The sequence below is a fragment of the Myotis nattereri genome, assembly GCF_964212035.1.
Source record: "Myotis nattereri genome assembly, chromosome: 9".
Taxonomy (NCBI): Eukaryota; Metazoa; Chordata; class Mammalia; order Chiroptera; family Vespertilionidae; genus Myotis; species Myotis nattereri.
The window spans coordinates 77522354-77538150 of record NC_138084.1 but is presented as its reverse complement, the minus strand read 5'-3'; the positions used below and the strand labels follow the sequence as shown (position 1 = coordinate 77538150).

The 15797-nt window shown below is 43.4% G+C and overlaps 1 protein-coding gene across 2 annotated transcripts; it reads right to left on the bottom strand.

Annotated features, from left to right (window-relative positions):
• Positions 1-1310: 1310 nt before the first annotated feature.
• REXO2 (RNA exonuclease 2) lies at positions 1311-14353 on the bottom strand. 2 transcript variants are annotated; one of them, XM_081099000.1, is made up of 7 exons: positions 13997-14353; positions 12940-13023; positions 9767-9844; positions 9094-9205; positions 7225-7333; positions 5353-5406; positions 1311-1800 (listed from the first exon to the last, which is right to left on the bottom strand). In XM_081099000.1, exons 1-7 carry the CDS (start codon positions 14141-14143, stop codon positions 1671-1673), a joined length of 714 nt encoding a protein of 237 aa, XP_080955126.1. In that variant the 5' UTR covers positions 14144-14353; the 3' UTR covers positions 1311-1670. The 2 variants fall into 2 exon arrangements, with proteins under 2 accessions (XP_080955126.1, XP_080955127.1); XM_081099001.1 differs by lacking the exons at positions 1311-1800; positions 5353-5406; positions 7225-7333 and adding an exon at positions 8945-9063 and having other exon boundaries at positions 9153-9205; positions 13997-14215.
• Between the last annotated feature and the right edge of the window lie 1444 nt (positions 14354-15797).

Here is a 15797-nt window from a genome sequence, read left to right as displayed (position 1 = left end):
ATCTCCAGGGGCGCTCACTGTGCCAGGCACGGGGCTCAGCACTACACTCCTGGGAGCAGCATTCCATTTACTTCTAACCATTCATTCTCATTGCACAGATAAGAAAGCTGAGGCTGGCCCTGACCGGTGTGGCTCAGTGGATAGAGCACCGGCCTGCGGACTCAAGGGTCCCAGGTTCGATTCCGGTCAAGGGCATGTATGTTGGTTGCGCACATCCCAGTGGGGAGTGTGCAGGAGGCAGCTGATCGATGTTTCTCTCTCATCGACGTTTCTGGCTCTCCATGCCTCTCCCTTCCTCTCTGTCAAAAAACAATAAAACATATTTAAAAAAAAGAAAGCTGAGGCTCAGAAAAGTGAACTCGCCAAAGTGACTCCGCACGTCCCGGAGCTCGGGGGGAGCCCAGTCTGACTGCGAGCCCGGCTCTCAACGATGACACAATCCTGTCTTCCAAAACGCTGACATCGGGACAGGGGCTGAAGCCCAGGCCATTGCAAACGGCCAGAGAAGTCAGCAGACTTCTGTTTTCATCACTTCACACATACACTTGTGAGCCGGGCCTGAAATTACACATTTGGGAAAAGTTACACTAACACCTCTCTCCACTCCTGAGGCTGCCCTGTAAGTAAAACAGCTTAGGAAATGAAACTGGGAGAGAATTCTGGTGTGCCATCGAGCGATTTCCGTGTAACTCTTCCACAGTGGGGTCCCACTGCTATGTTCACTCACACAGTGGCCATCATCAAGTCGGAATGGAACTGGAGATCTCTACTCAAGTCTTCCAGTCCAATGGTCCTCTAGGAAAGACAGGTCACCTGCGGGCCCTTCCCAAATCTGATTTCTTAAGGAGAAATGAGACGTGTTCCACATGGTTCTAATGGACACTCCGGCTAAGGAATCACTTTAGTACTAGGCTCTTAGCAGTTAAGATATTCAAACCGAAATCCCTTCTCAAATACTTACTGACCATCAGACCTAGAGCAGCCACCTATACATATTTGAGTTCTATAAATATAGCAGAATGATAGCCATGCACATAGTATTTACTCAATAAACCTGAGTTATTACCTAGAGAATCCCTGTCGGATTACTTACTTGAATTTCTTGAATATAGTGAAGAGCAGCTATTCCAAGCCTCTGTTAATCCGATAACTGTAACAATGAACCCAAATCTGCTTCTCTGAATCTACTTTAAGTTGTTCTATTCTAGACTTGTAAAGCAAAGCAGAACAAGTTCCCTTCTTGTTTCCCTTAAGAAACTTAATCTGTCCCTAATGGCACTATGAGGACTTAAACATTAGCCACACCAGTTAAAAAGAAAGAAAGGGTCATTGTTTATTAATGATTAAACTACTAAAAAATAGATGGTACACAAAGGTTTGCATTTCAATAGAACTAGATTTATTCTTTTAAAAAAACAAAACAAAAGAAATGGTCTAAAAGCAAATGCAGATTTGTACCAAGGGGTGGACAAGACCTGGTACTTACAAAGGTGCTGCTGTGTCATAAATGAAAACGGCATGTTAGGAGAAAAGTAGTATTTCAGGTGCTGTCTGCTTGCACAACCGGGAGCTGCGGGTTAACTGAGAGGAGATGCTCTGCCAAGCCTCCGCGTGAACAAAACCACCAGCAGCTGCTCCAGAGAACTGTGGTGGCAGCACGAACACTGGCATCAACTCACAGTCTTCTCGTTCTCCCCATTTTCCATAATTTTCCTCTTCTTTTCATCTGTTTTTTTCTTGAAGATGCTATTTCGGTAAAACTGAAGTTCTCTGATGCTTTCGCTAATGTCATCAAGTGCCCTACAAGCAAACATACTATACTGAATTGAAATGCCCCAGAGCAGAGACAATGATCACTTTACAATGCACAACTCTGTATTAATAAATTAAGAACAGGCTGACATCAAACACTGGAACATTTTGCCCTGGCGTGTGGCTCAGTTGGTTGGGTGGGCATCATCCCATGCATGGAAAGGTTGCTGATTCCTGGTCAAGGGCACACACCCAGATTGCGGGCTGTATCCCCAGTAGGGGGCGTGCAGGAGGCAGCCGATAGATGTGTCTCTCTCACAGCCCATGGATGTATCTCTCTCATTGATGTTTCTCTCTCTCTCTCCCTTCTTCCTAAAAAAATCAAGAAAAAAAAACTGGAACATTTCAGTAAAGCATATGTAAGTGCTTTTCTAAAATGTTTTTTTTAAAAATCTAATATATGACATTAGTCTCCCAAAAACAATTCCATAAGATGGTGATGTATTCCACAGAAAAAAAGAATTCCAGGCTCAAATAAGCTTACGAAAAACTAGATTAAAAATTTCCTTTTTGGCCGAAGCTGGTTTGGCTCAGTGGATGGAGCGTCGGCCTGCGGACTGAGGGGTCCCAGGTTCGATTCCGGTCGAGGGCATGTGCTTGGGTTGCGGGCACGTCCCCAGTGCGGGGTGTGCAGGAGGCGGCTGTTCGATGTTTCTCTCTCATCGATGTTTCTAACTCTCTATCTCTCTCCCTTCCTCTCTGTGGAAAATCAGTAAAATATATTTTAAAAAAAAAATTTCCTTTCTGAAATCCTTTGCAAAGCATTTAATGCACAACGTGTACTGTGAATTGCCAAGAAAAGGTTGTACTATACACAGTATTTCTAAAACTTAAGTGACCACATCTGTGGAAAAATTAACAGCTCAGCTGGCTGGTGTGACTCAGAGGTTGAGCGTCAACCTATGAACCGGGAGTCACAGTTCGATTCCAGGCCGATCAGAGCACATGCCCGGGTTGCAGGCACCACCAAGTGCAGGTGGCAGCCAATCAATGATTCTCTCCCATCGCTGATATTTCCCTTTCTCTCTCTCTTTCTCTCTCTCTCTCTCTCTCTCTCTCTCTCTCTCTCTCTCTCTCTCTCCCCCTCCCTCCCTCCCTCCCTCCCTCCCTCCCTCTCCCTTCCTCGCTGAAATCAGTAACAAAATATATTTTATTTTGGAGAAGAAACATTAACAACTCATGAAGCACAGTCTGGGAGACAATGAGCAATACTTAGTGACGGCCTGCAGAAAGCACACTAACACCCTGGAGCATGACTGATGGTCAATCACACAATAACCATCAACTGTCAGGCCGCATAGAGGAGGATCTGCTCCTCTGTGATGGTTTGTGCCATAACCAGGGGCAGCCTGCCTCCATCTGACCGCCTCTCTTCTCCTCCAACAGCTGTTTCTCATCTGTCACAGTCTGAGAAATCAGGTACCAGCATTATAAAACCGGTAAATCAGTAAGCGCAGAACGGTGGGCCAAGGGTCTCTTCTAGAGAATAGACTGCACCAACTTCAATTATTCCTGTGGTATGGCAACAATTTTGCTTTCTCCCCAGGTCCTAGATATGTGGTGGAGAGCTAGAACTATAAAAAATACCACCTCTGGCCTGGCCAACGTGGTTCAGTGGTTGAGCATCAAACCTATGAACGAGGTCATGGTTTGATTCTCGATCGGGGCACATGCCCGGGTTGTGGGCTCAATTCCCAGTATGGGGCTTGCAGGAGGCATCTGATCAATAATTGTCTCCCATCATTGATGTTTCTCTCTCCCTCTTCCTTTCTGAAATCAATAAAATTATTTATAAATATACATATACATATATGTATACATACACACACACACATACACACACACACACACATATATATATATATAAATAGTCTCTGGCTAAATCAAGGTGCACAACACCCTATCAACAATACTGAAATCCAAGAGAGATCTGAAAACCCCAAGCACTTTCATCACCCAGAATGTGGTAAAACCTGACCAGTCTGGATGTGAGGCTACTTCGAGTCACCAGCAATGCCACTCGGTGCGAATGCCCATATTTCACTGCAGAAGTGTCGACGTCTGTGATTATGTGGTGCTTCCCCAGACCGTTAGGAGTATTACATAATAATCACTACAGACGTACTATTACCTCTCTAAAACCTGAAAAATTCTGAAACACATCAAGCCCCATTTATTTCAGATAAAATATTCTCCCCATGTATTACTGTGCTGTAGTCCATGCAAGTCCAATCAAAGAAAACAAAACAAACAAACAAACAAAGAATGCCAGACTCTTTAGAGCAGGGACTTTGTTTTTCTGTGTTTGCCTATAACTGCTCCTGGCACAGAGTAGGAGCACAGTAAATAGATGAACCAAATGCTGCCCTTAAGCCAGCTGCTATATCCCCCACTAAGGTGTATGTTCCTCCTGAAAGATTACAGAAATCAAAAAGTAAAAGAGGACACTAAGCACATAAGATCTTTAAATTCCTTATGTACTTGTTCCTAAGGCTGCAAACATAAAAGAAACAATCTGAAAAACTAAAGTGTCAAAGTTAGACACACAAAGTGTTCTCATTTTAAATGGCTACAAGTCTATAGTCTTGCTGGGAAGGAAATTAATACTGCTTATGACTAGAAAAATTAGACAGTTTAAATACCTACAGGCTAAGGTATCTAAAAGTTTGAAAACTGCAGTAAAGACTTAAGACCCGCCCAGTTGGTGTGGCTCAGTGGTTGAGCATCAATCTATGAACCAGGAGGTCACAGTTCAATTCCCAGTTAGGGCACATGCCTGGGTTGCTGCTCAATCCCGTTTGGAACGGGCAGGTGTGCAGGAGGTAGTCGATCAATGATTCTCTCTCATCATTGATGTTTCTATCTCTTTCTTTCTCTCTGAAATCAATAAAAACGTATATATACGTATATATATGACATAAGACCCTATATAACTCAGAACTAGTGCCCCGGTGCACAGATTCATGCCCATTGAAAGGAAATTAATTAGAAGAAATATTTTAATATCACTATTCGCCCTTTCTCAACATAACCCACGGCCAAAGGTGGAATCGCGCAGCCCCGCGAGGAATCGGGCTCCCTCCTCTCTGGTTCCAGGGTGCGTCACCCGAGAACCTCCGCTGCCAAGTCACCACACCTCAGCAGTAAACCAGATTCAGGGCCGACAGTGCCACAGCAACAACATAACCCATGGCCAAAGATGGAATTGCACAGCCCCACGAGGAATCAGACTCCCTCCTCTCTGGCTCTGGGGTGCGTCACCTGAGAACCGCGCCAAGTCTCCTGCGTTGAGCGTCTGTCCCCTGGTAGGCAGTGTGTGTCATACGTACCGGCCGGTCAGACAATCACTTAGCCTTTTATATATATAGATGGGATGCTAGAATACTGGCCAGAATTTCTGCTGGTCTTAGCAAAAGGAAGTTCTTCTTATGTGAGTTGTCCTTTATTTTCCCCCAAGGAAAAGGAGTGAGGAAGAGACATTATTTCATGCAGCCAGGCATCTGGCATGCCCGATTGCCACACAGCGGAAGGCAAACTTACCTGTGAGAAGCAGCCTTCTTGGGTGCAAATTCATATTCTTCTGGATACCAGCGTCTACACAGCAAAAATGGAACTCTCAAAGGCGTCTCAAATATACTGAGTCACTCAAGCATCTTATTAACTGAAAAAGGCATTTGGGTTGTGACTATCAAGTTGCCTCCTTGCCTGGGCCTATCTCCCACCCTCTCCTCTCTTCAGTCTCTGTACTCTTTGGGCAAGCTCATCAATGCCTAAGATTCCTGCACCTGCGCTCTCCGGAGTTTGTCTTGGATGTCCCTGACCGCTGCAGACAACATCTAAAAATCCACCAGACACTTACAACTCAACTATATATAACCACACCCAGCCTCCTCAAGATCTCCCTTCCCCCATCTACCAAAGCCACTTTCTCTTACTTTCCTCTGTATCTCTGAACATCTACCTACCTGCCAAACTAGAAACACTAGAATCTTCTTACATCGCTTCCTTTTCCTCACTCCCCCATTCAAACATTCAATGCCAGCCAAATGACTTCCTCAAATACTTTATTCCCTACCCTCTCTACCACCCAAGTGTCATTTCCCTAGCTCATTCTTCTCTCCAAGATGATACAAGTCTCCTCTCTTATCTCCCTACCTTTTCTTGCCACCATCTAATCAGTATGATCTAATCACATCACTCAGTCCTCTAAACCAGCAGTTCTCAACCTGTGGGTCGTGACCCCTTTGGGGGTCAAAGGACCCTTTCACAGGGGTCACCTAAGACCATCGGAAAACACATATATAATTACATATTGTTTTTGTGATTAATCACTATGCTTTAATTACGTTCAATTTGTAACAATGAAATTGGGGGTCACCACAACATGAGGAACTGTATTAAAGGGTGGCGGCATTAGGAAGGTTGAGAACCACAGCTCTAAACATTTCAAAGGAATCCCATCCCTTACAAGAGAATTCCAACCTCCTCAGCATGGCATACCAGCCCTTCCTCATGGGACCTCATCTCCTACTTTCCCCAGCCTTGTGCTTTGCACTCCAGCATTCATGAACTATCTGCAATTCTTTGAACTTTGTTGTCCTTATCTTCCTGCTCCCTCATATCTTTATACCTCCTCCCGTTCTCTACAATGCCCCCTCCTCGATAACAAGAAAATTTCTACTCTTCTTTAAATCTCAACTTGAAAAGCCATTTCCCCTAGTTTTCCCAGTCCCCTCACTCCAGCACTTAGAGGCTCCTTCCCTGGGGCCTTCAATGTTCTGTACGCACATTTCCATTAGAGAAGTCACCAATGGTGTATTTTTAGGGTGAATTTTTTACACATCTGTCAACTCATTAAATTCTAAGCTACTTAAGGGCTTTTCATCTATATATATGTCCCCGGTACATCAGCCAACACATGGCACAGAATGGGTACTCGATTTTCTGAATTAATGAAACTTATATGGAAGATTTTTGACATTGTTTCCCCCAATTGTCACCAGCACAGAATAAATTTAGGTCCTGGTCCAAGTGACTACGGATTGAGGAAGTTAAATGTCCACTTTGCATCCCAAGTTTTACAGCTCTATTCAATTACTTTTCACAAGTTCTCAATTAAACATGCTAAATGAGCCCAGAGTGTGGCTCAGAGGTTGAGCACTGACCCATGAACCTAGAGGTCACGGTTCGATTCCCAGTCAGGGAACGTGTCCAGGTTTTAGGCTCAGTCCCCAGTAGAGGGCGTGCAGGAGGCAGCCAATCAATGGTTCTCTCTCATCATTGATGTTTCTATCTCTCTCCCCCTTCCTCTCTGAAATCAATAAAAACATATTTTTTAAAAAAGACAAACCCTTAGAAAAAAACAAAAACATGCTAAATGAGAGTTTAATGGTTCCTCAATATAGCCCTTACCTGCACAGTTCCTTAACAGTGCTCACATCAATTATTCTATAATGAAGATGTTTCATGAACTGGGGCATGTATTTGTCAAGAAACTTCTTATCTGCATGAACTGAATTTCCTAGAAAGACACGAAGTATACCGCATCTATGTATTTCTAGTAGCATACAACAGGATATAAAAATTCATAAACTATATTTGAAATGGAGATAATTTTTTTAATTCAAACAAATCCTAAAAGCACCTCAAGATTTGAGTGTCTGATTAGGTTACAAGTGCAGATTCTGAGCATTTAGTTAGTCTAGCTCACAAATAAATTTGTAAACAAAAGGATAAATCTGGACAAAAGGGTAAATCTATCCTTCCACATACTTAAAACAATGCACAAATCTATCTGTTACTTTTTTATATCAACCAGATGTGCAAATTTTCTCCCAGTGTCACAAAATCCACACCACTAACACTAAAAATTTAACTTTTAATGAATCACATAAGTTGAAACATTTATTTACATTCCAATTTTAACAAATCATATCATTCGTGTTTCCATACAGTAATTTATATTAAAAACACTAAATTTTAAATGAGAACTGTAAAACAGACATCAGCTCCATTGGCAAAAGGGAAAATTTATACAATATATGCTCTAGTACTTAATGTCAAAACTTTTTTGTGAATATTTAAGAAAAATGTCAGTTACTATATCAATTTACATATACAAATTCAAATACATCTCCATAAAACATTAACTTCCCTGACAAGGCATTGCTTTCAAAAACCTAGAATTAGCTTTGTTTCTTTAAAAAGTGAGTGTCACAAAGAAAAAACACAAAGGTGGACATTTCAGATTAAGAGAAGAGACATAATAACTAAATGAAATGCATGAGCCTTAATTAAATCCTGGTTCAAAAACAATCAGACATTTTGGATGTGGACTAGATAGCAACTGTTATTGAATAATTTTAATTATCTTAATGTGATAATGCTATTGTGGTTACATAAGAAAATGTCCTTACTAATTGGAAATGTTTGATGAAGTATTTAGAAATAGAGTATTATGGTGCCTGCAATTTACTTTTTTTTAAAATATATTTTATTGAGTTTTTTACAGAGAGGAAGGGAGAGGGATAGAGAGCTAGAAACATTGATGAGAGAGAAACATCAATCAGCTGCCTCCTGCACAACCCCTACTGGGGATGTGCCCGCAACCGAGGTACGTGCCCTTGACCAGAATCGAACCTGGGACCCTTAAGTCCGCAGGCCGATGCTCTATCCACTGAGCCAAAGCGGTCAGGGCTGCAATTTACTTTTAAATGTCTAACAAAAATAGACAGGTAGCCCTAGCTGGGACTTAAGGGTCCCGGGTTCAATTCCGGTCAAGCAGTCAAGGGCACATGCCAAGGTTGCCAGCTGAATCCCCAGGAGGGGGCGTGCAGGAGGCAACACATCAATGATTCTTTCTCACCATTGATGTTTCTATCTCTCTCTCCCTCTCCCTTCCTCTCTGAAATCAATAAATATATTTTAAAATGTATTTTAAAAAATATATTTTTAAAAAGACAGGTAAAACAATCATGGCCTAAGGTTAACAATTCCTAAATCCAACTTTTCTGTACATTTGAAAATTCTCCATAATAAAAATACAGGGGAAATGTTTACTGAGTTAGTCTGTACCTCAGACCTCTTATCAGGTTTCAGGGCATGTTCCCAATATTCATGTATAAGTTATACAAGGACACTGAAACACGAAAGTAAGATGCATAATCCAAATCAGGGTAAGCGGAAGACATGATGGTCTTGGCTGATCTTTCTGGAACGGCAGTCTCTTGAGCTCCTAGAATGGAAGACTACCTACAAGGCACACAAAGGATTGAACTTTACCTGCAAGCGGACAGAGCCCCGGAGGAGTCTGCTGTCGCACAAAGGACAGAAATTCATACTCTGCCTGCTGCAATGTCACTGTACTCTCCTTCACTGCTTTGGTTAGACCGGACTGCAAGAGAGAATCCCCGCCCCACCAAAAACACATGAAGTCGGTATTCAAAGGCATCCAAATGACACTTCTAAAATGAGCAAATACTTAGACCATTTATAGAGCCCAAGTTTAAACTGAAACTGCTATCTTTGCACAGATTTTTTTCTTAAGAATTCAAGTCAAGCTATGTTCCTGATAGTAGCATTTCCACACAGTCAACAAAGGTGCTACTTGAAGTCCAAGGATATAATCTCTGGGAAGAGATTGTATCAACAGGAGAGCAGCATTCCCCCTTGTCTGAAAGTTGATGTCTAACCTTATCCAAAGACTGATCTGAGCAATACTTGACAATCCACAATGTGGTGGCGACAGACTGAATGCAGGAGAGGAAAAAAGAGGACCTGCGGAGAAGATGATCTCGAGAGGTCCCAGAGGTGGAAAGCAAACAAAAAAGCGGCTTCCCAGGCTCGCCAAGCAATCTTCCGCTCACCCGCTTTACAATACCGTCCACCAATGGTATCGGATTCAGATGTTGCTACTGATCCCCAGGGCAGGAATCCTGCTATTGGATAGTGTTACCTTCCCGTGATGCTCCTTGCACCAATCTGACATGCTGTCCAGTAACTCATCTGGCTGTTTTATAATCAGGTTAGGACCCTGTGGATGGGAAAAGCCATTAGTCATCCAGAATCAACAGGGATCGCCTTGGTTTCTGAGGTTAAGTTGAAACTATCTTAAGGATTAAATATATATATATATACCAGAGAAAGTAAGAGAGGAACAGCAGTCTTTAACTGTTATCTATAACCATTATCTGTTAACTCTAAAGTGGTCCTCATTCATTCCAGCACTGTTTATTTTTTTTTTTTCATGGATCGGTGAGGGAGGAGAGGGACACCCGCCTAGCCAGCCAGATCAGCTGAATCAACCCTGGCGATCAATGAGGTGACAGATGTAGCAGCCAGATCGCCCTCACATCCATTCCAGCACTGTTTAAAGTGGCAAAATAGACTCAATGAACACACACATACACACCACAACTGAAACAACTGCTTACTGAGAAGAACTAGTTATCTATCAAGGGTCAACAAACTATAGCCCAGCCTGTGATTTTTTTTTGCTTTATTGCCAAAAAGCTAAGAATGCTTTTTACATTGGTAAATAGTTGTAAAACAAACAACCAAAAAGGTAATAGTGAGGTATATGGCACTGTAAGCCTAAAATATTTAATATTTGGTCTTTAAAAAAACTTTCCAACCCCTGATTATGAGTTCATTTTGAAGTGTCTATATTGCTAACTGAAAACAAAAATTACAGAACAGCATACATACACATGTGATTTCACTTACGGTTGTTTAAAAAATATTGTGTGTGTGTGTGTGTGTGTATACATATACACACACAAAATACCACGAAAAATACCAAGAAAGTACATAAACTTTGGGGAATATTATAGAGCAGAAGAACAGGATGAAAAACCAATACCTTCATATGTAATACTTTCAACAATAAAGATTTTAAAAAGAAATAAAGAAAAAGAAAAACCAATATCCTAATGTGTGTGTGTGTGTATGATAGTTATACTGTTTAACTATGTTCTCATATTAAAAAGGTAACTATTTACAACTGAAAAGTGAAAGTGCCTGTGAGTTCTCAGTCCCTGTAATAGAACATTCAACTGCAAGTGTCTTGGCTGAGGCCCAGCAGTAACAGCTCGACTTAAGTCGTCACTGCAAGTCACCTGGCCTCGGTTTCTCCTTCCGGACAATGGAGCTATAAACTGGCCCCCTTCCCTCAAACGGATGTTAACAAGATAAAATAAATTATAGGTTGAAAGTTCTTTGAACTCTCTAGAAGAAAAGTACTATAAATCCAAGGTATTACTACTACTAAGGTGGTAAAAATAGTATGCAGTCACTGAAAGGAATGGCTAAAATTTGACTAAAATATGCCTCACTTCTACAACTAACAAGTTTTAACCAAATAAGAAAACTGGTAATGGTAAACTCCATGAAGCAAAAAATGTGTTCTGATACCATTTAAACACACACACACACACACACACACACACACACACACACACAAACCTTATATTGTAAAAAACAGTTCTAACAAACTCTGATGGAAAAAACTACTATCAATCGAAGGCTAACTTAGTCCAGACCCCAGTAAGCCACCCACAGAAAAATTTCCAGAGTAGGATACTTGTTCTTCTACCAGCTTAAGACATTTTCCCTCAAACTCTCATACAAAAATAAGACTTATTTTCCACGGAACTGACCCTCTAGTGCCAACAGCCCCTAAGCATTTTTTTTTTTTAACATCCTTATCCTCATCTGACTGAGTCTATTTACAAATGTCGCACTCATCAGCAGCTGGGGAACAGACCCAAATTTCCTCCAGAGTCCACATCAACCGACTGGCCCATTAAACTGTCAGGATTTCACATTATATCAACAGTCTATGGGAAACTCTCTCCTTCAGCCAGGGGTAAGCAGGGCTGGTAAGTACAGGCACTTCTCTTCACTATTCATCTCTCGTAAATGCCAAGTGGCAGGGTAAAACCACCAAACCTAAACCTCGGGGCTTTATTTATTTACATTACGTTATTTATTTATTTAAAGTTTTTTTTAAAGTTAGTTGTTGCAAGAAGAAAGTCAATCTAATGCCTCTCCTGCAGCTGATCTCTTAGGGGGGGACTCCAGGATGTATGCCTGCTGCTCTACAAAAGTAGCAATTCCTCTATAAATGCCTTCTCCCCTCTTCCCCACCCAGGAAAAGTAAGTCCTAACTATAGATTTATTAAACCTATCCAGTGCCAGTAACACATCAACCGTACCCTCTGGGAACTTATTTTAACAAGACTCTCTTTCCCACAAACGTACCTGCTGTGTTTCTACTCCAGTCTCTCACTGCCTCTGATTATTGCTGACAACTGGAAACAGAGTTATTCCACGCCAGGGATTTCACCCTCTACCAATCAGATGCTGTCACACACTTACTAAATGTTTCACGAGTGCCCAAAAGGCAACAAGTGTGTTTTATCTGTTTTGTTTAATGTTTCGGTTAAAGGCATCATGTTAAAACTTTAATCACGTCCAATGTCAACAAGAGAGTGTTTTATGATTCTGCACCAACAGATTTTCTCTAAAATCTCCATACAGATCTAGAAAAATCACATGTCCTAGTTGAAAAGGCAAAACCTGGACATATGGAGTCAAGTTAAATTTAAAGTTATGATAGAAAGATGTCAGCTTTGGCGTGAGTCACCACTCCTGGTGGCACTGTATAGTTAGTTGGTTGTCTTACTGGTTAGGGGCACGTCATTCAGACTGCCTGGGTTAAACCCCTGGCTCCTGCAGTAACTAGCCTGGTGGCCTTGGGCAAATTACCCAACATCTCTGTGCCAACATGTCCTCCTCCATAAAATGAGTATAACAGTGCCTACCTTATAATCATTCTCCCCATTAAGAGTGAATCCATGTAAAGCACTTAGAGAGTTGTGCCTGGCACACAGTAAGTGCTCAGAAAATGGTAACATTTATGTTTCTGTAATTTGGGGCATGGCTTATTGAAAAATAATTAGGCTGTGAGATGAATTACTCTGGTTCTAGTACCAACCTTATCATGCATGACCTAGCACATTACTCTGTACCTTAATCTTATTTTTTAAATAAAGAGATAGGGAAAAACAATCTTTGGATCTCCAATATACTCTAAACAGTACGCAGGAATAAGGGGGCATTGCGTACTTCGGCCAAAATGTTGAGATCAGAGTCGGTGATCAGACAGGCCATCTCAATAATCTGGTCCTTCTCAATGTCCAATCCCGTCATCTGGAATAAAAAATATACATCCATTATACATAACACACACAAACCATCTTTCCGGACTATTTTACCCAAATTCATTTAACAGGAATTCCCTCAGGCAAACTCAATTCATACCCCACCGCCAAGATAGAAGAGACAATGACGCTCCCCCGGCGAGCCCTCAAAGCATTCAACCTTAGTCGTCTATTCATTCACATTTACCAGAACCCTGCTCTGTGTCAGGCAGCCTGGTTCTACTCTAGGACAGATGCAAAATAAGCAACACGGCGTGCCGCCGGCATCCAATTCTGGCAGCGTCAGATAACCGCCACCGCCACGTCTCTGCAGAGTTCACAAAGTTTTCGTACTGATTACACGGCTTGATCTTCATCGCAATCAAATGTAGAAAAAGTACTGTTATTATCCTCATTTCATATCTGAGGAAACCCAGGCTGCAAGGAAGGGGATGTGCTTGGCAGGAGTGTGGAAAACCCCAAGGGAACAAAAGTGGGGTCCCCTCCCAGCTCAGCTGCTCCCTCACAGGCCGGCTGGGCTGAGCGGACTCCTCTTTCGGGGCCTCAGTTTCCTGGTTTGTGGGATGAAGGGGAAGGCTGAGTCATCTCCGGAGTCCCGTCCAGCTCCAGCCACCCCGGGTCCCGCGAGGCTGGGGAAGTGGGGCTAGCAGAGCCGCTGGCCCACCCCACCCCTGGCCGTGACCCTAAGCTCAACGCGACCGGACTTAGCGAGTTGGGGGGCCGGGGGGGAGGGGGAGCAGCCATATGGATGACTCCTCCCTTCTGAAAGGAAACCCCGGAGTCCAGCAGAGATCCCAACACCCCAACACCCGGAGAACTCCTGCCCCCCGCCTTGCCCCGCGCCGCCCACTCGCGGGAGGCACTCACCTGCCACCTCCGAGACCCAGACCCCCGCCGCTCTCCCCGGACAGGCTCCCACCACACCGCACTCGCCTGCCCGCACCCACACCGACCTCACTCACCTCCAGGTCCACCCAGACCATCCGCTGGGCCATGCTCTCCCCCGCCGCCATGGCTGCGCCACCTTCGCGGACACCCCGCGCCCCGAACTGCCCGCGGCTCCCACCCACACCTCGCAACAGCCCGGAGCGCAGGGAGCCGCCTAGCATCGCCCGGCACGCGCAGCCGCTACCCCAGCCTCAGCCGGCGCTGGCGCAGGCGCGGTAGTCGCTAAACGTCGCAAACCCGCGGGGAGGCGCAGGAGCCAAAACCTCAAGTCCCAGCAGCCAGGGCGCCTGCTCGCCCTGAACAGCCCGGCTTCTCTGCCGAAGGGGATGATGGGACTTAGAGTCTCGCCTGTTATTGCGACCGATTTCTCCGCCCCCGCCACGTGTTTTCAGAGGTTATTGGACGCGCTTGTTTTTTCAGAACTAAGTTTATTCGTTTCGAAGAGTTATTTCCTGAGTTCGGATTAGTTGTAAACTGCCTAGTTGTCAAAGAACTTCCTTACGTTGTTGGGTCAAAAAAGACCTGGTTATCTATTTGTAGTTTAGGAGGGTCAAATACATCTTTGCTTTTGTGCGCGCACTCCCTCCCCCACCCCTCTTTTTACTTAACTGCCCCTCCACTAGGCACACTGGGTATTTTTCTCGTTTGATACGTATTAGTTGTGGAAGTCCTTTCATTGGCAAAGAGTTAGTCCATGTTTCTTCCAGAGAGATGGTGTCTGTTTCGTTCAGCTGTTGGGTATCTCTGGTAATGACGACTCTTCCTCCCTTACAAGTTCTCAAAGTTAAATCTAGACCTTGTATGACGAATCCAGCCGGCAAATTAAATGAAAAAGAACTAAAAACGGCTAAATTCGCTCTGTAATCTGCTTTGCTTTTTGTTGTTTTTACAGAGAGATGGGGGGGGGGGGGGCGACACACCGTTGCCTTAGGCTCCAGGCTCATCGTGGCACCGGCAACATTGGCTTATTGGGAGGGTGCTCTAACCAGCTGAGCTACCAGGCCAGGGTTGCTTTGGTTTTAATGAAACTATATTTACTCCATCATTTCCACAAGTAAAGATGGCCACCAACAGGCCCTTTCAAGTCTCTTCAATGTTGGCTATTCAGTAGCAAAATTCTGTGCAGAGTGCAACTTTGTCACAAGCATGGGAGTCAGCCTAGAATTGTATGTATCCTCTATATAGTCTCCTGACAGTCGTATTGCCACTAGTTACAGAGCTTGTGATCCTTCCCATAGTGGTTCCTACCTGGTGAGCTGGCTTGGTGAGAGAGAAACTTTGTTGCCTTATGAGACTGTAACAATAGAGTGGATTTCACCTTTAACTCCTTGGTTGTACCCAACCCACCAGCAGCCCAGGCTCAAAGAAACTCTCTTTGAAGGGTCATCAAATTGTGTGCACAGATTACAGTGTGAAGACTTTCATTAAGCAGAATGTGTCTAGTTGGAACCGCATTGCCTGATGAGTCACATTGTTTTGCTATAGCTTTTTATTCACTTGTAGCCCACTTTTAGGTGAATGGCATTATAATGTAAGATTTACAGTTTACTGGGTTTTTTGTGTGTAATATCATTAGATTAGTAATCTTAAATAGTAATGCCCCAAAGCAGAGCAATGGATGCATCAAATTAACAAATCAAAACCGTGTGAAGAAGTGAGAGGACAGACTCAAGAAAATGGAGCCCTGGAATCTGAAAGCAGCCTTGTCCCACAGTGGACTCAATCGCTTCTTTCTCTTTTCCTTAACGGAATTTATCTCAAAGCTACGCCACTCTAAGAGACTTCGTTGTGTTTTTTTAAACTGTTGTGAAACCA

What these genes read in the sequence shown, in the direction of transcription:
- REXO2 (XM_081099000.1), bottom strand. Translation starts at nt 14,143, where the DNA reads ATGCTAGGCGGCTCCCTGCGCTCCGGGCTGTTGCGAGGTGTGGGTGGG. An exon ending in TGGTCTGGGTGGACCTGGAG is followed by an intron (nt 13,024 to 13,996) that starts GTGAGTGAGGTC and finishes TTTTTATTCCAG; the next exon opens with ATGACGGGATTGGACATTGA. An exon ending in GGGGCTCTGTCCGCTTGCAG is followed by an intron (nt 7,334 to 9,093) that starts GTAAAGTTCAAT and finishes GTGTCTTTCTAG; the next exon opens with GAAATTCAGTTCATGCAGAT.